Consider the following 23,098-nt stretch of genomic DNA (forward strand, 5'->3'; position numbering starts at 1 on the left):
TTAGGGCGCAGGCCATGGAGTGGGACAGAACAGTATTTACATCGCAGCTCTGCCACTCACCACATGAATGACTCGGAGAAGATTAATTAATCTCCCTGAACTTCAGCTTCCTCAGGCATGAAATAAGAAAAAGGAATTAGAGAGTTATTGTGAAGAGTAAGTGCTAAAATACATGTGAAGTGCTGAGAATAGCATTTGAAGCATAGTAAACACTCAATAGGTGATATAACTACAATAATAAATAAGAAGAACAATGGTATTTTTTAAGTAGTACTAGCTTCCAGGAACAAACAGATAGTTGGAGGTGACTGCTGTGCCAACATCGTGTGAAGTAGGAAGCTCTACTTATACCTAGTAATAGGCTGGACACCAGGTTTCGCATATTCCAGGAGCATGTAAATTAAATACACTTTAAAATTGAGTTGTTAGGCAGCTGTCTAGGCTTTTCTCTAGGCCAACAGTCCCTCAAGACCAGGTGCCTTTCTGTACTAACAATCCATGACTCTATGACTGTTCTTAGGTGAAGTGACAGGTCAAGGAGAACAGCATACATATGTTGTGTTACTCTATGGGCCATCCCTGAAAGATCCTCTTCTCATAATAATACCTGAGTACACAGTGAGGCTAAGTGGTTTGCCAAACAGGGTGAAAATGTCCTCATTTTGAACCCATTCAACATCTTCAGGGTTGAGTTCTGTAATGGAATGTAAATCTTCTTGCCTGGGGAGAAATGGCTGAGGAGACTGGGTGCTGTGGGTGGAATACATTAGGGTTGGCAAGGTTTGAGTGCCAGCCCAAGAGCACAGCTCTCATTCTCTGTTGGCCTAAGCTAACAGGGGAGTGATCAAATTCAGTGGATTGAAGCAAAGGGAAGTATTATGTATCTTCCAGACCTATGGATGCTAGATGGGCAGCCTAATTTTTAAAAATATGAAACAAGTAACAGTACCATGCATTTTTGCTTATTCCCTACCTAGCTCTATATGGTATATTATTCATTATATGTAGCAGAAAAAATGAAGATTTGGAGAGCCTGTTAATTCAAAGGAGCTGGCATCTCAATTGCAGGCGAAAAGGCATAAATACACAAAAAGTTACCTGATGATATAAAAGAAAATAATCAATTCATTCAGTGCAAGAGATGCCATGAAAGAAAGATGGGTCAACTTAGTATCCATAAATTAATATGGGTAAATGACTTGCATTCATTCATTTATTTTCGTATTCACTCATGTACCAAAAATACAATATAGTCTTTATGGGAATCCTTCAAGGGGATGTGAAGAATAATGTAAGCTTTATGAGGGCAAAGACATCATCTGTCTTATTCACCACTCTATTCCACAGTGTCTAGCCCAGAGGAGAAAGACAACAAGGACTGAATTAGACATAGATCCTTATTTAATACTCAGTGTTCAGATGTATGTAGTTCCTAACACATTTGTGGACATTTACGGAGCTCCTGACAAGATCTTGGGCTCTAATTTATGAAATGCTGCAATCAGACATTTAGGAGACATCTGTTGGTTTAATATGCCTGGCATGCATCTCCTCTCTGTTCACAGCACCTTAATTTTCCTTTGGCTGCTAGCTTAGTAACATAAATAGTTTTTCTGCTTCCCTTGACCCAGGAGCAGCCCATGCCTAAGCATGGCTAATCTTGAACTGTGTAAACAGTTATCACAAATGGCTGGAGCAACAGTGAGACTCTAAAGAGACTGTCCGTGAAATGCTGACATCTAGATTTCTAGAGCTGCTGCAATTTCTGTCTTACCTGAGGCACTTTTTTAGCTGGGGCTTCCTCATATCTTTCCAACATTCTGTTCCCACAAATTACAGAACCTAAACTAATAAAGCATGGATGTTAGATAAAAATTGATAAGACACACACGTACATTTAAAAGTTGGGTGGAGACTTTCAACCTATAGATAGGAGTAGGGAGACATAAGGGTCTTCATGAAGGAGACAGCATTTGAGCTGAACTTTTAAGGAATGGAAAAGATCTGAAGAGGAAGAAAGCAGGAGGCAGGAGGGCTGTGCAGGCTAGAGCAGAAACATGAGTGTAGGCCCAGAGCCTTTGGCCGAGAAAAGACTGAGAAACAGCCACGTCTACACTGAAACTCAGTGAACTCTCTGGGCATTCCATGTTTGTCATGCCATTACCCTTGTCAGATGTTCCCTTTCCCATTTTCTAGGTTATCCCACTGAGTCACAATAACCTTCCCCTCCACTGTCCCCCCACAATGGACTTGAACTGTGGGATACTAGAGAGGAAAAGCCTTGTGAGACTAGCTAGGACTTAAGCTAGAACTCTGCAGGCACCCATGCCACACATGAAGTACTGGATACCTCAGAGGAGTTCAATTTTACCCAAAGAGCTACGTGATCTCTTTCTCCTCATTTTCATCTCTACTGCTTTCCTCCTCTTCCCTATACGGTGTCCACATGGGCCCTCTTTCTGTTGCTTGAGCTCTTCTGTCATGTCCCTTAGCCTCATTCAGAGCCTCTGTTCTGTTCCTTCTACCGAGGACTGTTTCTTTAGCACTTAACCTGGCCAGCTCCTTCTTAGGGTTCATTTCACAGCTCTGGTGCTGGTGACACAGAGAGGTCTCTGTGACCAGCCTGTCTAAAATAGTCCTGGCAGTTACTCTCACAACATCCCATTTTATTTTCTTTGTAACATTTGCAACATCCGAAATGGCCTTGTTTATTCATATATCATCTCTCTCCCTTTCTGGAGCCTAAGCTCCAAGAGAGCAGAGACTTGTCTTTTTATCCAGTGATGTATGACCCCAGCACCAGCTTGCTGCCTAGCATACACTACACACTCAGCAAACCCCTGTTGGATGAGTGAATGATTAGATAGAAGAAAGATGGAGAGAAGAAACAGAAAATTTTCATCTGTAGGACTACACATCCCCACTGAGTACAAAAGTTCTGTTATAGGTACTTCACCAAAACAAAAAATGTTTGAGAAACACTGATTTAGTTTAAGCTTCATCATCCAGATAGGAAAAATGCAGCTCAGAGAAAAGAAGGGGCTTGTTCACAGACGTGCTTCTTTGTGCTTACTTCTCCACAATCATGTCAGGCAGCTGAAGAATTTACAAGGGAAGCTCCAGTTGATCAGCCTGTTTGCCCTTGCCCCTCCCCTTGGTTACATACGTCAGCCCACGGGGTGAGTCTAAATTCAGGACCAGTGAGCCCAGCCTTGTTCTAATTCTTAGACTCATATGCAGTACCATATCTCATTGGCTTTCAGTGCCTGGTAATTAATACCCATGCTTAATCATAAATACACAAATCTGACTTGGGAGGTTGGCTCTTCCACATCTCCTTTTGCAGCCATCTTCCAACTGGGCTCCAGGGCTGGATGAAGAGAGTTCTTGGGAAGCTGAGATGAATCCAAAACCAAGGTGAAAGGCTACATTGACACAAGATACAATGACATAACTTCTCTAGCCCTGGCAAGGTGCTTGGCAACCTAGTCTCCATCCACCTCCAAATCTGTGCCATACCCCAACCCCAGTCAAACTGCTGTTTCTGGAGTTTCTCTGTTGTCCCCTCCTCTCTCATCTCAGTTCTTTGGATAAAATGGTCCCTCTGCTTGAATACAGGAACAAGGTGCTTAACACTGTGTCTGGCCCCTGCTAAGGGTTCAGTTAACACCGGCTATAATAGCAGATACGACCATTTATCCTATGGCTGATCCCTTTATTACTCTCTCAAATCACCCTTTATTTTCCTTAATGTAGAATGCACTGAACTCTTGCTTAAGCTCTGTGAGGGTAGAAAGCATGTCTGCCTTGTGTTATTGTGGTACCCCAATTCTCTGGCATAATAAATGATAATGTTTTTCTAGTAAGTGCTAATGTTTTATCTAGTAAATGAGAGAGATGCCCTGGAAGTATCAGATCCTAAGTAAAGGTGATATTGTTTAGAGGGCTTCAGGATGCTTTATATCTATTATGGTAATTCTTTGCATGTCAGCATTATATCTAGGATACAGGAGAGTATAAAAAGGGATCGGCAGGCACTCTTTTTGCCCTCTGAGTGATGGAAATACAGCACGTCATTTGATGTCACAAGGTTAGAGTTAGATGATCAAGAATGTGATTCCACCAAGAAGGATAGAATTATTCTGGGAGGGGAATGAGCACCTGAAAGTCCCTCCATTCACACATACTTTTGATCTCCCTCCCCTAAGATGAAGCAGTCCTGTCACCTCATTATCCTCTATTCACAATGAGGCTGCCACATTCTCAGGGACTGGAGTGAGGAGCCAAGGAGAAATGCCTGTGTGAGAGGCCTTAAAGGAAGTGACAATAAAAACGGAGTTGCTAATGCCAGGAGTTCCCTCCCTGGGAGAGAGCTGTCAGGGCCAGTGCCCAGGGCTGGGAGATTTATTGATACTAAGTGGATAGTGCCCTAACCAGGAGTGATTATCAAAGAGGTTTTAGTGAGCTGAAGATGGAATTAGCCCTCACTGTGCAGTGTGTGGGTTTTCCTGCCCTTATGGGTTCATGCCCTCCTGCCTCCCCAAGAGGGAATTCCTGGCCTCGTTTTTTACTCACTCTGATTGTTGGACATGCTCTGCTACAGAGTTTCTTGGAGGCAGGGCCCTCAGAATCTGACACTCTGGCAGGGTTCCCTGAATGCTCTGTCTCTCTATCTCTGCTAGGCCTTTGCTCTTGCTGTTCTACCTATCTGGAATACTCCTTATGCACGTGTAACTGTACCAAAACCCCTCTCCTGATGAGTTCCTGCTTATCTTTCAGTGTCAAACTGGCACTTCCTCTTGGAAGCTTTCTTTGAGGTCCCCAAAAGCTGGGGTATGTGTACCTGCCTGCTGAACTCATCCCTAATGTAGCGTGTACACTGAGCTGCTGTTGCATACATAGTTGTCAGTTTCTTCCATTGACAAAGTGGCAATCCCTAAGTGGTTGGGGATGGTCTGGTTTGCCATTGTATCTCCATTGCCTAACACAGTGTCTTCATGAGTGCCAGATGCTGGGTATTGAATGGTGAGTGTATGGATAGATGGTCAGAATTGGTGTGTATGTGTATAGGCTCTTCCCAGGGATGAGAGAGGAATACATCAAACATACCACTCAATTGTATTTGCTTATATTTCAATAGACTCTAATGTAGTAATGCCTCTTTATCTGGCATCAGGAGTAGACAGTGTGCTACATGAGAGGATCTTCCAGAAACTGAAGCTGACCCATGAGCTGAGACTATGTCAAACATCTATGACACATCACAGACATTAAGGCCTCAAGCTCTGTAGTCAGAGTGGTAGAGGTCATATCTCAGCTTGCCTTGTGCTGGTTCTGGACCTCAGTTCTCCAATTTGTAACCCACCTTAGGAAATGAAAGGCGTTAATGCAAGGAAATGTCCTTGGCACAGTGTCTGGCACTTGGCAAGAATTGAAGTATCAGCTCTTAATTATTACTATTAGAAAGCGTTACAGGCCAGGCACAGTAACTCACGCCTGTAATCCCTGCACTTTGAGAGGCTGAGGTGAAAGGATCGCTTGAGGCTAGCAGTTCAAGACCAATCTGCACAAAATAATGAGATCCCATCTCTACAGCCTGAAGCTACAGTGAGCCATGAGGATACCACTGTACTCCAGCCCAGGTGACAGAGCCAGACCCTGTTTCTAAAAAAAAGAAGTAGCAGAGGAAGAAAGAAAGAGAACACTAGTACTCCAGTGATTTCTAAATGGAGAATACTGCATTTCATCCCAGCAACATGATGGAAGTTTGTGCATTGACCTAGTACACGCAGCGTTCTGATTCTGAGAAATGCCCCATCTCTTTCTTCCTACTTGTCATATCTAACAATATAGTCTCCATCTCTGGCTCCCTTTCTAGTCTCCCTCCTCTCATCTATGCTGTACTGGGTAACTAATTCACATAGCAGGTTAAAAGTAGTGTTTTAACGCTCAAGAATACAAATCCATCTATTTAGAAGAAGTGATGAAGATAATCTGTTCAGGAAAGAGATGTGGACTGAGGCACAACTCCTACAAAGGAGTGATCTTTGCAAAGAGGCAAGAAAAGCAGGTTGCAGGCGAGAGGGGGACAGCTAGTGCAGTCTCCCAGGATTTTGTTACAAGGGAACCTAAGAACTCAGAGACTTATCTTGCTTACTGGGTTTGAAAAAGTGTACTGGGAGTTGCTAAAACTTGACTAAGTGACTGAAGTGTTGTCGAATCAGTAAATATTTTCCAATCAATTAGACTAGACTCTAGAATGTCGGAGTCTGAAGGGACGTTAAACATTATAGAGATGAAACAATCATCTCACAGATGGGAGAGCTGAGGCCCAGGAGAGTGTGCGATTTCTTAAAGTCATACGAGTACTCAGTAGTGATGAAACCAAAAAGAGAATCGTCCAGCCTAGTACTTTATCTACAGAACCATGTTATCTCTTCTGATTGAATATCGGTTGTGACAGATTCAAAGTAGATATAGTGCCTCACAACTAATTATATTTATCAACATTTAACCAATGACGGCTTTCTCCCAAGGCCTTGGGCCTATAGGGTCTGTCTGTATGTATGTCTGTCTATTTCTCTCTCTCTTTCTTTTCCTTCCTCTCTCTCTGCTGTTGCTTAGGTTTGGCTGAAGTGTGGAGATGACCTGACAGTCAGGCACTGAGCAACTCTGGAAGCCAGAGTTCACTCAAGTAAATCCAGGCCAGCTACCTCCAAGACATGTTCTTTTAGGCAGTAGTGGGTAAATGCACCCTCTTAGCCTTAGAGGATAAAGCACTCTGTTTAAGGCAAGAGATGCCTGCAGAAGGGGAAAATAGGGAGATAATTTAAAGTGGAAAATGTCCTGGCCACCTGTGTGTCTAAGGATTTGCCATGTCTGCCGGTCCTGTATCTTCTACCCCCAACCCACCCTTTCCTACTTTACCTCTAAAGTCCTAGTAAAGAACACCATCCATGAGGGCCCCAATGGCACAGCTAAATGTGTGAAACCAAGAAGATGACATAAGATTTATATCCTGCAGGATATTTTATTGCAGCAAGGGAAGAGAAGAGATTCTAAAAATTCTGTAGAGAGTGTATTATAATATTTTAATGGGGTTTATGTGCTCCCCATATACACTTCACCTTGGAAGATGGATTGTGCATTTTGACAAATCTATATTTAACATCGAGAGAATAATATATGGTGTATGCTTCCTGGTAGAGAAATCATATTTATGGAAATTTTGATTCACTGATTACAGTAGACATTTAAAGACAGTGCCTATTGTGGGCTGTGGATAGAGTGTCCTCATTAGGGTGGAGGAGAGAATAGTGTGAGTGGTGGAGGATAAATGTCTTACCTTAGAAGACTGGAACCCAGGCAGGGGAGCAAGTGGTCCAGGGTGATGCAACAGTCATCTCTGTTTGGGTTCAGCTCTTTCTCAGCCCCTACTGCAAGTCATAAGCCTTCATCAAACACTCATCATTTACTTATCCATCAAATATGTATTAAGCACCTACCATTTCCCAGATACCCTGCTGACTTCGGCACAAACAAGCATGACTTAATTTTCAGGGAATTCACATTGACCCAAATAGTCACATACGTATATACAAATAAACCAAGAAAATTAATTTAGATAAAATAATTAAAGTATGGGAAATAAGACAGAGTAATAAGATACAGACTATTGAGGGGTCACTATTTAGAAGAGGTGATGAAGCAATATCTGTTTGGGAAAGTGAGCTTTGGGCTTCGGCATAACTGCTGCAAAGGAGTGATGTTTGCAAAGAGGTAAGGGGAGAGCATTGCAGGCAGGAGGGGAACAGCTAGTGCAGAGTCTCCCAAGCAGAATGAGCTCAGAGCCCAGAGGAGCAGAGCAAAGGCCAGTATGGCTACAGCAAGCAGCAAGTAGAAGAGGGGGGTAAGGTAGGTGAGGTCAGAGGAGCAGGCTATTTAGGCTCTGTGTCATGGTCAGATTTTGAGACTTTTCCTGTATGCAATGGGAAAATTTTGAGCAGATGTGCACAAGGAGGAAGAACAATGTGTTTTGTTTGTTTTGTCTTTGTTGTTTAAATAAGATCTCTCTGGCTTCTGGGTACAGAATTGATTTTGTCACTGAAACCAAATACCATAAAGCTCAAGGCCATCAGCACCACTTTTAGATATAAGAAGGGCTATAGAGTGGGTCAAGAGCAACAATTCTGTAAAACCAGAACCTCGGTAACTAGAGGTATGCAAGCAAAGGTTAATGATCACCTGCCAGGTTTCCTGCAGATAATATGCTGGTTTTCAGTGGGAGTAGGACAGATGAGTTATGTGGTTCAGCTGCAATCTTTAAGAGATTATGACCTTTCAAGTCCATTATCTCTAGGGAATAATGGAGAACTGAGACTCACAGTAGACAATTAGGTACCATTGATTAATTGCATTCTTTATTGCAGCATGACCCAAAAGATTTTCAATAACATGTCAAAAGTGTTCACCAAAAAGGGTTTGTAGGCAAACAGATTTGACGAAAGAAAGCTGGGATAAAAATGGGTAGAATTCCTCACAATTTTTTATGCAGCTAATGTAAAGTATGAAATCCTAAAACAGGGATGAAGTATGTACCATTTCCCAAATGTGTTTGACCAAAGAAGATTTTTATTTTTTAAGAAGCATTTTGTGGGGCTATTGTTTCAAAAAACCATTTGGGCAATCTTCACACAGTGTAATTTGAGATCTCATACACAGTGGCATTGTGTGTTTCTGGAAGCAGGTGATATGGTAAAAAGAGTAAAGAATCTAAGAACATTAACTTTGTTATCTTAAAAGAAAAAAATAATAATGCCTAAATCACAAGGTTGTGATGAGGAGTAAATAGCCTAATATATGTAAAAGGACCACAAAGTACTCTAAATACTGTTCTCATGACAAGGATGACTGACCTTCCTCACCATCCACCTTGGAAGGGCAATTTTTAGACATTGAAGATGGCCTTGGGTTTGGTCTCAATGGGGCAAAACTTAAGAACTCACCCTGTATCATAAAGTAAAATAAAGTTTAGGAACTGACTGACCTGGAGTTTGATCCCATGACCTTGCTCTTATTAGCATTGCATTTTAACTAACAGTATTATCAACCATGAACCAGGATAGGCAACTGCACTGGGATCCTACAGAATGGATCCTGTGGGGATGTTCTCACAGCTAAGCTATTACTATGGCTGATACACCGGGGGGTCTGAAAATCAGTTAGCAAGATGTACAAGTTCAAAATGAACATCAGCAGAGAAATGAACACTGAGAGTTAAGGGCTCGACTGGGAAATCAATGCTTGTTTTCTTAAACATGTATCAGTAGCAGTGGCTGGAAGATATCCCTCTTCCTGTAGCACCTTTTTATGCTTTGCCTTAAAGTGATGGACAATGTGAGGGAAAGATTATTGGATTAAGAATCAAGATACCTGCCCAAGTTATATGTTGTAGCTGTGCTACCTTGAACATGTTAATTAAATTTCTGAGCCTTGATTTCTCCCCTTTAAAACAATGACCCAGCCATCCCTTTCTAACCTCAACAGGGTCATTGTAGAAATCAAGTAAGGTAACAGATGAAAGTGCCTTATATACATGGCTACTATAATTAAAAACCAGTACAACGTCTGGCTTGTAATAGATACCTAAGAAAATTGGACTTACACAGATGAATGGTCAAACAGGTGACTGTGTGAGAGGGATGGTTAGATGGGGAGGATAGATGGGCAGTTGAATAGATTCATGTGTTGAAAGGATGAATGGATGGATTGGTTTGTTGGATGGCTATATGGATAGATGACACATGGGTGGATAGTTGATGTGTTGGATGGATGAACTAGTGGATGGATTCATTTTGAAATCATCTGACCACTTTTTTGCCTCATCTTCTATTTATTAATCCTTCTCTTCTCTTCTTCTAGTCTGTTCCCAGTTCTCCAAAGGAGTCTATGCCATCTTTGGGTTTTATGAACGTAGGACTGTCAACATGCTGACCTCCTTCTGTGGGGCCCTCCACGTCTGCTTCATTACGCCGAGCTTTCCTGTTGATACATCCAATCAGTTTGTCCTTCAGTTGCGCCCTGAACTGCAGGATGCCCTCATCAGCATCATCGACCATTACAAGTGGCAGAAATTTGTCTACATTTATGATGCCGACAGGGGTAAGCCAAGAGTTAGGGGAAGGAGACTGTTGAGGGATGGAGAGAAAATTACCAGTAGAAAGGAGAATGATGCCTCACTATCTCCCTGAAAAATGTGGGAAAATGATCCAACATGCTTTATTTCTGAGAAATCTGATTGATTTCTCAGTAGCTAACCTCTAATTCAGTTTGGAAACACATTCTGAGAATAATCCTCTTAATGTACCATGTTGCTCTACAGTTCGCCAAGCTTTCATGGCTCCTGAATCCAAACTCAATGCCAAAGGACCTCAGACTTTGGAGTCAGACAAATATGAATCTGAACCCTAGGTTCTTTCCTCTCCAGCTGTTTGACTTTGGACAAACTCTCTGTGTCAATTTCAGCATTTATGTAATGGGGATAAAATTCTCTATGCCTCCATTTTCTCATGTCTATAATGAAGATAAAAATAATCTCTACCTCATAAAGGTGTTGTGAAACTGAATGAGATGACTACAAAGTGTTCAGTGCCTGAAACATAGTAAAAACTCCAAATTTTTTCTCTACGTTAGATGTTATCATCATCATTATCATCATTTTCATCCCTCTCTGGGCTTTCTAGTTCTTCCTCCTTTGAATTTAACACCACGTTTTCCAAATTTTTTCTATACTTTTTCTTCTTTATGTCTTTACTCATGTTATTCCAGTTTTCTGGAATGCACTTTCCTTCTCCAGTCTACAACTGTAAATCCTTCCCCTCACTTGCAGGCTGCTCAAATACCATTTTCCCTGTTCCCCAGTTTCTCTGGATGGGAGCACTATCTTCTTTTTTCCAACCCCTGTGATGTTTGTCTTGCACCGTCCTACCTTCCCATTGTACACTAAATAGTTCTGTAATAATTTAGTCACGATTGGTGTAAACAAATAGGTGGGTCATGCAAGGCCTGAAAGGTGAGACAGAGGAGTACAGTACTGATGTGGTTGCCTGCAGGGAGTTTTAGAAGACTTTTGAGTTAGAGAGCGGCTTGTGAATGTGATTCTTCAGGCAGTTAGGCAGGCGTTTTTCAGAAGGGAAGGAGCTAGCAGAAGAAGAAACTAGGAACACGCTATTTTCTTTGATTTTCCCCTCACTGTCCCCACCTTGATGACTTCCCCTCTCAGACTGCAGCTGTTAAAGGGGTCACCTGGAGGTCTATTTCAGGACAGCTTTACAGCATAATGAAACTGGAGACCTGGAAGTGATAAAGCCAGAAAAACGTAACTTTGCTTGTGGGAGGTTATCTCTGGGTTCAGTAGAAGCACCCAAACTTTCAAAAGAGCTCCACCTAATTCAGAATTCAGAGCTCAGAGCTCTGCCATTTGCCAGCTGTGTGACCTTGGACTCATGACTAAATCTCTCTGAGCCTCAATTTCCACACTGTAAAATAGAGATACTAGTAGAATCAACCCTGAAAGATTAAGTGAATTAAAACAGGTAGAATAGTGGCAGACACACAGTAAATTTTCAGTAAGTGTTTGGCTCAAACACACCAAACAACTTGTACTGAAAAGAAAACAAAGATAGGAAGGCATAGCAGAATCAATATACAGATGATTCTTCAGGCCAGGTACCATACTGGTCACTGTAGAAGAGGTTAGCAGTGTTACTCCAAGTCACAAATGACACACATACAAAAGACTAATGCATGCAGTATCAAAATAACATCTGTGAATAATTAATAATTAATAATAATTGACAATGACACACCAAGATGTTCATGTTGCGATCACTGGAACCTGCAAATATGTCTATGTTATGTGGCAAGGGAAAATTAAGGCTACAGATGGAATTAAGGTTGCTAAACTATTGATATTTAATAGGGAGATTATCCTGGATTGTGTTGGGGGAACACAATGTAATTATAAAGCTCCTAAAATTGAAAGTCAGATTCAGAAGAGTCAGTATCAGAGCGATGCAATGTGAGAAAGACTCAACCACCATTGCTGGCCTTGAAGATGGAAGGAGCCATATGCCAAGAAATGCAGGTAGCTTCTAGAAGTCAGAAAGGCAAGAAAGTAGATTCTACCCTAGAACCTTCAGACACACATAGCCCTGCTGACACCTTGATTTTAGCCTGGGATACCTATCTCAAGCATCTTACCTCAAAACGTGTAAGATAGTACATTTGTGTCGCTTTAAACCACTAAGTGTGTGGTAACTTTTTACAGTACCAATACAAAACTAATACACCATCTAATTCTCCAAGAAGAAACAAAGCAGCATTGAGTTATTTCACTATAAAGCAGAGGGAGTAGTTTAATTCAGGACACATATTATTTATTTATTTATTTTTGAGATGAAGTTTTACTCTTCTCACCCAGGCTGGAGTGCAATGGCATGATCTGGGCTCACTGCAAACTCTGCCTCCTGGGTTCAACTGATTCTCCTGCCTCAGCTGCCCAAGTAGCTGGGATTACAGGGCCCCATCACCAGGCCCAAATAATTTTTTTTAAGTAGAAACAGGGTTTCACCATGTTGGCCAGGCTGGTCTCGAACTCCTGACCTCGGGTGATCTGCCCACCTCGTCCTACCAAAGTTCTGGGATTACAGGCATGAGCCACCATGTCCAGCCCCCAACACCTATTATATGAGAGACAAAGGATTAGGTATTAAAGATATTGAACGTTCACAAATTTGATCAGCAGTTATTAGGTGACCATTTAGATGCTAGTTTGGCACATTGAATAAGCAGTTACTGATTGCCCAATAAAACTAACAGCTAATATTTATAAAACCCTTGCAGGTATCAGACTTTGCCATGTATCAAACATTCTCACTTAATTTTCATAATGACACTGTAAGGTGGACATTATTTATACCACCACTTTACCTTTGAAGAAACTAAAGTTTGAAAAGGCTAATGAGCCTGTGCAGGTTCATTTAGCCATATGTTGGAGTTGAGCCCTAGATTATGTTTTTTAATCACTAGTTCTGCCATCTACTCTGTTCAGAAACACAGTGCTTGGCCTCACAGCATTCATATTTTGCAGCCAGAGAAAACTAGAGCTGAATTTGGAAGAAGAGTGGGTTCGGGAGTAGCCAGGGAAGGTGGGTGCCTGATGGGAGTGAGTGGTGCCTGCAGATCCTGATTGTCATTTCTCTATCTTACTCATCCAAACTTCAGGCTTATCCGTCCTGCAGAAAGTCCTGGACACAGCTGCCGAGAAGAACTGGCAGGTTACAGCAGTCAACATTTTAACAACCACAGAGGAGGGATACCGGATGCTCTTTCAGGACCTGGAGAAGAAAAAGGAGCGGCTCGTGGTGGTGGACTGTGAATCAGAACGCCTCAATGCTATCTTGGGCCAGGTAGTGAAGGCAGCAAGGGCTCAGGGTGGGTGGGGGAGGGGATTCAGGAATAGCCAGACACTTTTCCCTTGGGTGTTACAGAGTTATAAAGAAGTTCTTAACTAGGTGAGACTAGATGACTTCTATCTCATTTTCTATAATTCACAAAATTTAATTCTGAGTACACATGATGGAATCCTTGGCATAGGACTTCAAATGGTAGTCAGCCCTGTTAACTCCAATGTATGTCTTTATTGTAAAAAAAAATTAAAATCAAAATTAAAAAAAGACCAGGCACAGTGGCTCAGGCCTATAATCTCAGCACTTTGGGAGGCTGAGGCAAGTGGATTACCTAAGGTCAGGAATTCAAGACTAGCCTAGCCAACATGATGAAACCCTGTCTCCACTACAAAAAATAATAATAATAATAATACAAAACTTAGCCAGGCATGATGGTATGCACCTGTAATCCCAGCTACTCAGGAGGCTGAAGCAGTGAGGCAGGAGAATCCCTTGAACCTGAGAGGTGGAGATTGCAGTGAGCCTAGATTGTGCCACTGCACTCCAGCCCAGGCAACAGAGCAAGACTCACTGTCAAAAAAAATAACAATTAATAATAATAATCAATGACATTGCATTTTAGAGTTTATGAAGTGTTATCATATTAGGAACACAGTTTGTAGAGCCAGATTCCTGGGCTCAGCTCTGGACTCTGTCAGTCATGATCCAGTGTTTGGCATCTCATTCCTTTCGCCCACTCACCTGTTTTCGGAAGCTCAGGAAGCAGCAGCCACCTTTCTTTCTGTTGTTTCCTTGAACATGCCCTTCACTTTGAGAAATCAATTGATAGTACATTCTTCTATAAACAGGCATTGTAACCTCAATGGTCTTTAGCTAGAGGTCTCTAAACTGTGGTTCCCCTGGTCTCAGAACAAAAGCAAGTGCCCACCACAGAATTAGCAGGATTTTTTTTTTTTGAGATTCCTTGTCTTTTTAAACTACATTTATGTAATCAGATGAGCTGGCAAGGTAGCAGATTTTGCAATCACTTTTGAACATGCCATACAATAAAAGTGATAGTTTTAAGTAGTGGACAACATGACAAAGTTGGTTAATGGACTTCAAGACCCCTAGGGCGCTCACAGAGAATTTCAGCACTAGGACAGCTATCACTCAGAGGCCTCAGCAATGGAACAGGAAGAGAGTTTGAATGTTATGGATTCTTTAAGGCACTAACTGTTCTACTCTGTAAAGTATGGATTTGGCTTTCCCTCTTGGAAAGAGAAACTCAGCAAAAACTATTTCCATTGAGATGGCAGTTCTCTAGGCCAAAGTCAGGGATTTGAATTCTAGTTTTCAATTCAGGCAGTTTAAGATAATAGTTAAGAGCAGAGATGAAACCAGATGGTCCAGGATTCAAATCTTGTTCTAGTATTTACTGGCTTTGTGACTTTGACCAGGTTTTTATCTTTCTACATCTCAAGCTCTTGATCTGTAAAATGGGCATGATAATAATAATAATAATAGCTACCTTTGGAGGACTCTTGTGAGAATTAAAAGAATCAATACATGTGAAGCACTTAGAACAGAGTCTGTCCCACAGTATGTGATACATGCAAGCTTTTTCCTATTTTTGCTATTTCTAGTGCCTACTAAGACTGGCTTCTTGAGTCACTTCCTTCCTTGGGCATAAGTGAATCCATCTGTAAAATATGAATGAAGACCTCTGTTCTATAAAACTGATAAAACGACACAAAACATAGTTGGTGGAAAAAGCGCCAAATGATAATGACATATTAATAGATGGATGACCTGTTGTATATTGTTCTGTGGTACAGGCAATAGCCATTGGTTCCATTTTTTGAGTGCATATGGTATACCATCAAATGCCAAGCCCCTTCCATGCATAATCTTATTTTATTCTCACATCAACTCTATAAAACAGCTTTTGTCAATTCCCCTATTTTATAGATGAAGAAAAGAGGGATTATACTTGCCCAAGAACACACAGCTGGCGTATGATAAAAGCAGGAAGTCAAACCTATATTGGCCTGGCCACAAAGCCCAGCCTCTTAAAAACACAACTTTTCTACTTCTGCTATCTATAACTAACTTCTCTGTCAAAGGGTAAACTTGCATTTTGTAAAGTGACCCATTTGTATGGGTATTTTAGATTGTAGCATATTAACATTTTAAAAAATTGTTTCATTCATCTATTTTGAAAAGTAAGACCAAGAGTTGAAAGGATTTTACAGATCACTTGATTCATTACTTATGCTCACATTTTATAGACAGAATGAGTGATGGTCAAATTGACTGAGTGACTTGCCTTAGGCTCAAACAACTAAATTAGTAACAGTGATAAGCCTACAACTTACTTATTACACTTGGCATCATCCTGGACTATCTAACACTCAGTATCTGGGAATGTACCTGAGGTACAGTTATATTCAGCAACTGTATTCAGTCTAACACAAAATTTTCCACTTTATCTGAGGAAAAAAACAGTGACTCAAAATTACAAATAGGGAATTAATCGCCTGTGTCTGTCTCCAACCCCCCAAGTAAAATCTAAGCTCCATGATGCCAGGGATTTTTGTTTTATTTTCTTCCCTGCTGTGTCCACAATGCCTTGGACAGTGCTTGGCACCAAATCAAGTATTCAATACATTCTTTTTAGTGAATTAAAAGAATAAAGAACCAATGAAGGCTCTAAGAAAGTTCTTACCTTACACTTAGTAAAATATACACTTAGTAAAATAAATCTGGATTTCTATAGGTAGCCATTAGCTGGATAAGAGCCTTTAAGATGGAGGAAAAGGCATGTCAGGAGGCCCAGCGGGAATATGAGGGCTGGGTTTCATACTGCAGTTTTACAGGGTAAGTGAGGAATGCTGAGTGTCTACTGGAGAGAATGGCAGGAAGATAAACACACAATCAAGGATATCCTTGGAAACCATTCTAAAGAGTTCAGGATTTATTCAGTAAACAATGGGGAGTCAGGGAAGGTTTGTGATGCCAAAGCATTTAATACAGTCATTAAGTACAAAGTGAGTTAGAAGTGAGAGTAGGCCAGAACCTGTTGAGGCCATCCATCACATCCGCCTATGCTACTGTCTTCATGGTGCTTGTCCCTGCTGAAGTCTTGTTCATTTATATATTGACCATCTGGCACACGACTAAAATGTCAACTCAACTCAATGAGGGCATGAAGACCTTGCCTCACTTGTTCAATGTATTTCCCTAGCACATAGCAAAGTGCTCGGCATATAGTTCATGTTCAATAAATATTTGCTGAATGTATTAATTAATCATAGAAGATTTTACAGAGGAGTTGATATTGGAGCTCAGCCATTAAGGATGCGAACAATCAGAGAGAATCGGAGAAGCCATTCAGACACAAAGATCGTGAATAAAGGCCATGTACTGGGAATGAGCTTTGAAGTAACGGGGCTCAATGAGATGGTGAACCCACTGTGAAATTGCATTTTATAACACCTTTCTCGTTTGTTACCCTGTATATATTTATGTGTTCACTCATTTTTTATGGATCTCTTCCCAGTAAAGCATAACCTCCAAGAGAGCAAGCACTATACTTCTTTCACCTTTCCGCTATGTTGCCAACAGCCTTCAGCCATAGCAAACATTTAATACATATTTGTGAAAGGAAGGTCACAAAGGAAGGAGGGAAGGTCAATGTATATGTTGGGGAGCAGATAGATGGGAAGGTTGGTATTAGGTTGGATTATATGAAATTGCCAGTTTTTATAAGTCAAAAGTCATCACTTATCAGCTGTTTCTTACGTTTTAATTTGCACTGTTATCTTGGAGGGATGATATTTCTCCATTCACTGAATATGGCTGGTTTTAAAATATCATTTATTTGCTGTTTTGTGTTTATTAAAAGCTGAATAGGTTTTTGATAAAGGTATCTCATTGTTGAAAAGGCAGCAAACCATTTGACAAGCAGATGAAAAAGTAATGAAGAATTATTAATAAAACTATTCATTCCATAGTATTTGAGCTCCATGGCCTGGAATTTCACAATCAAACCACTGTTTCAAAGAATTCATTGTGCTTGCATTTAATTATTCCCCACATAAAAAAATGTGAGTCACTATGCACATACATCCAATTAAGTAGATATCTGAATGTGGATTTTAATAACCTTGAAAATTTATTCAGTTAAAGAAGAAGCCCAAGTGCTTCTCATTTGTTATATGTTTCCCTACAACAGTGCAGTGGGAGAGACACTGAGCAGAGTATACTAACCCCAATTTGATGATTAAAAAAAATAAGGAATTAGATCTAGTTAATTTGCAGGCTGAGCTAGATCTAAAACCAAGGTCTGTAGTCTTAACCATTCATTATCAGGTGGTTTGTCTCCTGCCCAAGCATACTTCTTTCCACAAATAAGTTTTTCTGCCTGTGATGATTTGGGATAGTCTGCATTTGGGATAAAAGGATGTTCATGGACACTGGTTCTTAATGATTAACCATAATCAAACATCAAATGGAAAGGTTCACAGGCATCAGATCCCTGTCCTGATACTCCCACCAGACTACTATTGGATCTGGACAAACCGCTTTCCCTCTTTGGGCTTCAACTTCCTATCTGTACAGTGAGGGATTGGACCAGATGATTCTAACATTCCTTTCCAACTTCTAAGTTGGGTAATCTATTAATGTCTGAGTACCTAACTGATCTAGGGAGGAAGGCACAAATTCAGGAAAAGAAAGAAGAGCATCCACATGTAATTCATGCAAGGAATTGAAGGTGAAGTCATCCACCTACCCATCTCGCCGTCCAGCCATCATTCACCTCTCCCCTCATCCGTCTTTCCAATCAGTGAATATTGTCATGACAGATTTCATGCAACATAAGATTCTCACCTAAAGAAGAATCTCCACATACAAGGAAGGTTTATGGAAGAAAGAATGCAGTGAGCATTTCAGATGGGTCCTTGGAGTTACAGTAACACCACTCTGCCCTTGGGATCTGAATTCAAATTCTGCATCTGCTATAAGATTACAACTTACAGAGGTCATATAATAGGCACTCCATGCCTATTCCTTATTATAAAATAAGGATGCTAACAATGCCACCATCACTGGATGGTTGAAATATTGTAGTTGGAGTGCTTAGGGTAGGGCAGGGCACATGGTAAGCACTCAATATCCGTTGCCATTATTACTGTTGTTATGACTTTAACTGTTAGTATGATTAACAAGTCTCCACCCATCATGTTTTGTAGATTATAAAGCTTGAGAAGAATGGCATCGGCTACCACTACATCCTTGCAAATCTGGTGAGTAGAGCACTGTAGGCTTTCAGCTCAAGGCGTTTCCAGGTTAGGGGCCCTCGCTTGCTTCTGTGGTCCCTGGCTGATGTGAACTGAGTAGGTGGAAAGGGCAATTCAGGGCTGTAATAATGAATCTTGGCAATATCAAATTTTTATTTTCTCCACATCGCATTCATCAAACCACAACACACTGTTCAAGAACCTCTACATTTCCTTAGAAGAGAGTGTGCTGGTGGGCACGGCTTTATTATCTTCACAATTCCAGCTTTAATTGGCTCTGCCCCTTTAGGGACAGAACCACTGCATCTTTCAATTAGTACAAAAGGTCTTGATCCTACTGGTTTGGGCTCTCTATTTGACACCAGTGATAGTTTTATTGCTTATAAATACACTTACATCATAATTACACTAGTATTGACAAAATTTTAACCAGAAACAGCTTCCCAGCATGAACAATATTATGTCCAGTTAGTTTTTATTCATTTTTCTATATGGCATAAATAAGCCAATTTTTTTAAAAAACTATATTTTTGTTTTAATGTACTACAGATCATTATGTGGAGTTCTATTGTTTTCTATATTACAAAGAAAACAATTCATCAAGTCATTTTTTGTACATGTTAAATTTTACCTAGTAGCATGTGCCATTATGAGCTTTTTTTGGTAATCATAATTCCTGTCAAGTCTATTTTTTCTGGGTCATGTTTTGCGCCTTCACCTTTTTTTATCATGAAGTTTAATTCTTCCAGCTTTTTTTTTTCAATTGTAACAGTCTATAGATATTTTATTTTGTTTTCTCTTCATTCACATATAATGTAGGATAAATATTCGGGTAGTTTTTAAATTCACAGTTTCAAAATTTTTACATTCTAAGGGAAAGATTAAATAGTTTGAAAATATGTGTGCAGAAGTATATAAAATAAATATATAAAAATGTCTATGTATATGCACGTACACACATCTCTGTGAAAATATTTTCACTCTCAACTAAATATTGATATACTGATAGTTAAAGTATCTTCCAGCTTTTTTATCCAAAGCCAAATAGAATTTTGTTTACTGTTTAGTTCCATTTTTAAAGGCTTTAGTGAGACATATTTTTAAAGTACACAATTCATCCATTTAAAGTATAAAATTAAATGATTTCAATATATTCACAAAGTTATGAAACCATCGCCACAGTCTTATTTTAAAATTCTTTATCACCCCTAGGCGAAATCCCTTACCTATTGGTAATGACTCCTTATCATCCCCCAAGCTCCTCCAGCCCTAGGCAACCATTAATTTGCTTTCTATCCCTATGTATTTGCCTATTTCGAGCATGTCACATATGTGAAATCATACAATATCTGTGGTAATTTGTAATTGGCTCCTTTCATTTTGCATAACATTTTCAAGATTCGTCCATGTTGCAGCATTTATCGGCACTTTATTCCTTTTTATTGCCAAACATATTTCGTCATGTGCATATAGCACATTTTATTTATCCATCCATCAGTTCATAGACATGGGGGCTGTTTTTACTTTTTGGCTATTATGAATAATGCTGCTATAAAACATTAGTGTACAAGTTTTTTCTCTTTAATATATACCTAGGCATGGAACTGCTAATATGATAATTCTATATTTAACATTTTGAGGAACTCCAAAATTATTTTCCAAAGTGGCTGCATCACCCATCAAATTTTAATCAATAACAAATTTTGCCATGTGACAGTTTGAATGATGGCAAATTTCTCTTAATGATAACTATTTCTACAGTTTATTATCCTGGTCTGTTTTCATTAAAATTTAATGAAATATTTTCCATGTTTTCATTAAGAAGTGATTTCTAACTTTTTATCTATAACAAATTTTCAGGTTTTAACTTACTTAACTGGACATATAACTGTCTGCTGTTTTAACCATGTTATTTTGTGTGAATTATTTCTATGAGCAATATTAATTGAACAAAAGATTAATATTTGCTACTTATTTCTAGACTAAAGGCATTAGTAGAAATAAGGCACAGGTGCATGAATCTAAAAGTGTGACCAAAGCAACCTGCCTAATTCATAAATTCTGTCCCTCTTTCTGACCTGGTATCCAGCCTTAGATATATCCCCACCTTACTCTTCTTTCCCTTTTAACTGACTAGTCTTGGCAATATATCAGAGTTAGGAATGGAAATAAGGAGGGCTTAGAGAGGTATGTTAATTTAGACCCAGCTGTTAATGGCTAAATGTATTGCTTTTCTCAGAGGTATTTGCATTTTAAATGAGGATGGCTCTCCAGACACTTTTGGGGGACCCAGAGTCTCACCCTTCTAAGACCATTTGCAAAGATGGAATTTTTGACTTTAGAGTGCGGAAAGCCCTTGACATCCCTTGAATCCCAGATCCTTAGTGCTAGAGTGGACTTTGGAAGTCAACTGCACTTAAACTTCACTTGTAGGCCAGGTGCAGTGGCTTATGCCTGTAATCCCAGCACTTTGGGAGGCTGAAGTGGGTGAATCATGAGATTAGGAGCTCAAGACCAGCCTGGCCAACATAGTGAAACCTCGTATCTACTAAAAATACAAAAAAAAAAAAAAAATTAGCTGGGTGTGGTGGCAGGTGCTTATAATCCCAGCTACTCAGGAAGCTGAGGTAGGAGAATTGCTTGAACCCAGGAGGCAGAGGTTTCAGTTGAACCAAGATCACACCATTGCACTCCAACCTGAGCAACAATGCGAGACTCCATCTCAAAAAAAAAAAAAAAAAAAAAAATCCTCACTTGTTTATAGGGAAACAACCAGCAAAGGGGTGTGACTTGACTAAGGTCAAAAAGTGAGGCAGCACCAGAGCTAGGCCTGTCACCAAGGGTAGCAGGCAATATTCAGGCCTTTCTACAACATCTCTCAGTGAGACCTTGTAGGCACTCTGCTACTTAAGAATACACAGAACAAGGATGAGGATATGCATAATTACCACTCTGGGGTGAGATAGAAATTGCATACCAGGGGCCTTAGAGCCACTGAAAGACCCCTCATAATTACATTGCCAGACTCCATCTGTTGCCCAGTGACCCCTCAGTCACAGCATCACCAAGTCAGCCTCTTGGGTTATTGTATTCTTCTGAGCTGTATTTTTCTTCGTCCGACCTAATGAGCTCTCAAATCCTTACAACTGCCAGCTAATAGGATGCAAATTGCATATACCGTCCAAATAAAAAAGACTTGCATGTTCCAATAGATTAGTTGATAATTAGGCTTCAAATTACTAATTAATTCAGTTTGAAACATAGTCAAGTATGTGGTGTATTTTCTTCCCCCTTCAGAGGAATAATGCAATTTATAAGATGATAATTCTTAGAAATTCTGCCACATAATTAGCCTACTGCTGCAAGGAACTGACCCACTCCTTTGGAATGTTTGTGATTAGGATGTAATTATAGAGTTAAGGATCAAGGAAGACTTTGAAAGGTTTAACAAAGTGAGGGGAGCTACACCTTTATTTTGCTGTTCTTTCTGTCCCTGTCAGAATGCATGAGCTTCAAAGTAACCAGCAGCATTCTTTTAGTAAATTACTTTGGAGGAATGCTTTTGGGGCTCAAACAGCCACCTTTGAAGGGCTGCCTGAAGAGAGGAGGGGAGGAGATTGTAGGTCAGAGAGGAGAACTTACAGCCACAGAGTCAAAAAAATAAAATAAAAAAACCCTGGTTTTTGTCCAGGTGCCACTCTTAGCTGGCTCTGTATTCCTGGACAACTCTCCAACCCTCAGTTTCCTCATCTGTTAATTGACAACAATAATTCCTACTCTACCTTCTGATAGTGTCACTGGGGAGACCAAATATATTGCCAAATGCCACCATGTTTTTAAGAGTTAAAAGTGTTCTGGCCGGGCGCGGTGGCTCAAGCCTGTAATCCCAGCACTTTGGGAGGCCGAGGCGGGTGGATCACGAGGTCAACAGATCGAGACCATCTTGGTCAACATGGTGAAACCCCGTCTCTACTAAAAATACGAAAAATTAGCTGGGCACGGTGGTGCGTGCCTGTAATCCCAGCTACTCAGGAGGCTGAGGCAGGAGAATTGCCTGAACCCAGGGGGCGGAGGTTGCGGTGAGCCGAGATTGCGCCATTGCACTCCAGCCTGGGTAACAAGAGCGAAACTCCGTCTCAAAAAAAAAAAAAAAAAGTGTTCTGCACAAGTGGAAAATTCTTACTTCACATATTAAATCCGTCCATCTGTACATATTCACATATGGCGTGTATGTATATATGCATATATATGCTTGCATATATATCCATATTCTATAGGAGAGAGACGTATATTTCCATAGCATTGATGTGGTCATAAGATGAACTTGAATCATGCAGAAATTAGAAA

At 40.3% G+C, this 23,098-nt stretch overlaps 1 protein-coding gene across 8 annotated transcripts in view; it reads left to right on the forward strand.

Annotated features, from left to right (window-relative positions):
* GRIA1 (glutamate ionotropic receptor AMPA type subunit 1) overlaps window positions 1–23,098 on the forward strand; it is a 316,986-nt gene that overhangs the window by 142,024 nt on the left and 151,864 nt on the right. For all 8 annotated transcript variants that reach the window (XR_004738739.3, XM_054250998.2, XM_078363550.1 and 5 more), the window contains exons 3-5: window positions 9,922–10,161; window positions 13,285–13,469; window positions 18,704–18,757. Coding sequence is in view for 7 of the 8 variants with exons in the window: in XM_054250998.2 (XP_054106973.1) it covers window positions 9,922–10,161; window positions 13,285–13,469; window positions 18,704–18,757 (479 nt within the window). In the remaining variant the exon portion in view is untranslated. The remainder of the gene's footprint in view (window positions 1–9,921; window positions 10,162–13,284; window positions 13,470–18,703; window positions 18,758–23,098) is intronic.

This window comes from Callithrix jacchus, chromosome 2, assembly GCF_049354715.1.
Source record: "Callithrix jacchus isolate 240 chromosome 2, calJac240_pri, whole genome shotgun sequence".
Taxonomy (NCBI): domain Eukaryota; kingdom Metazoa; phylum Chordata; class Mammalia; order Primates; family Cebidae; genus Callithrix; species Callithrix jacchus.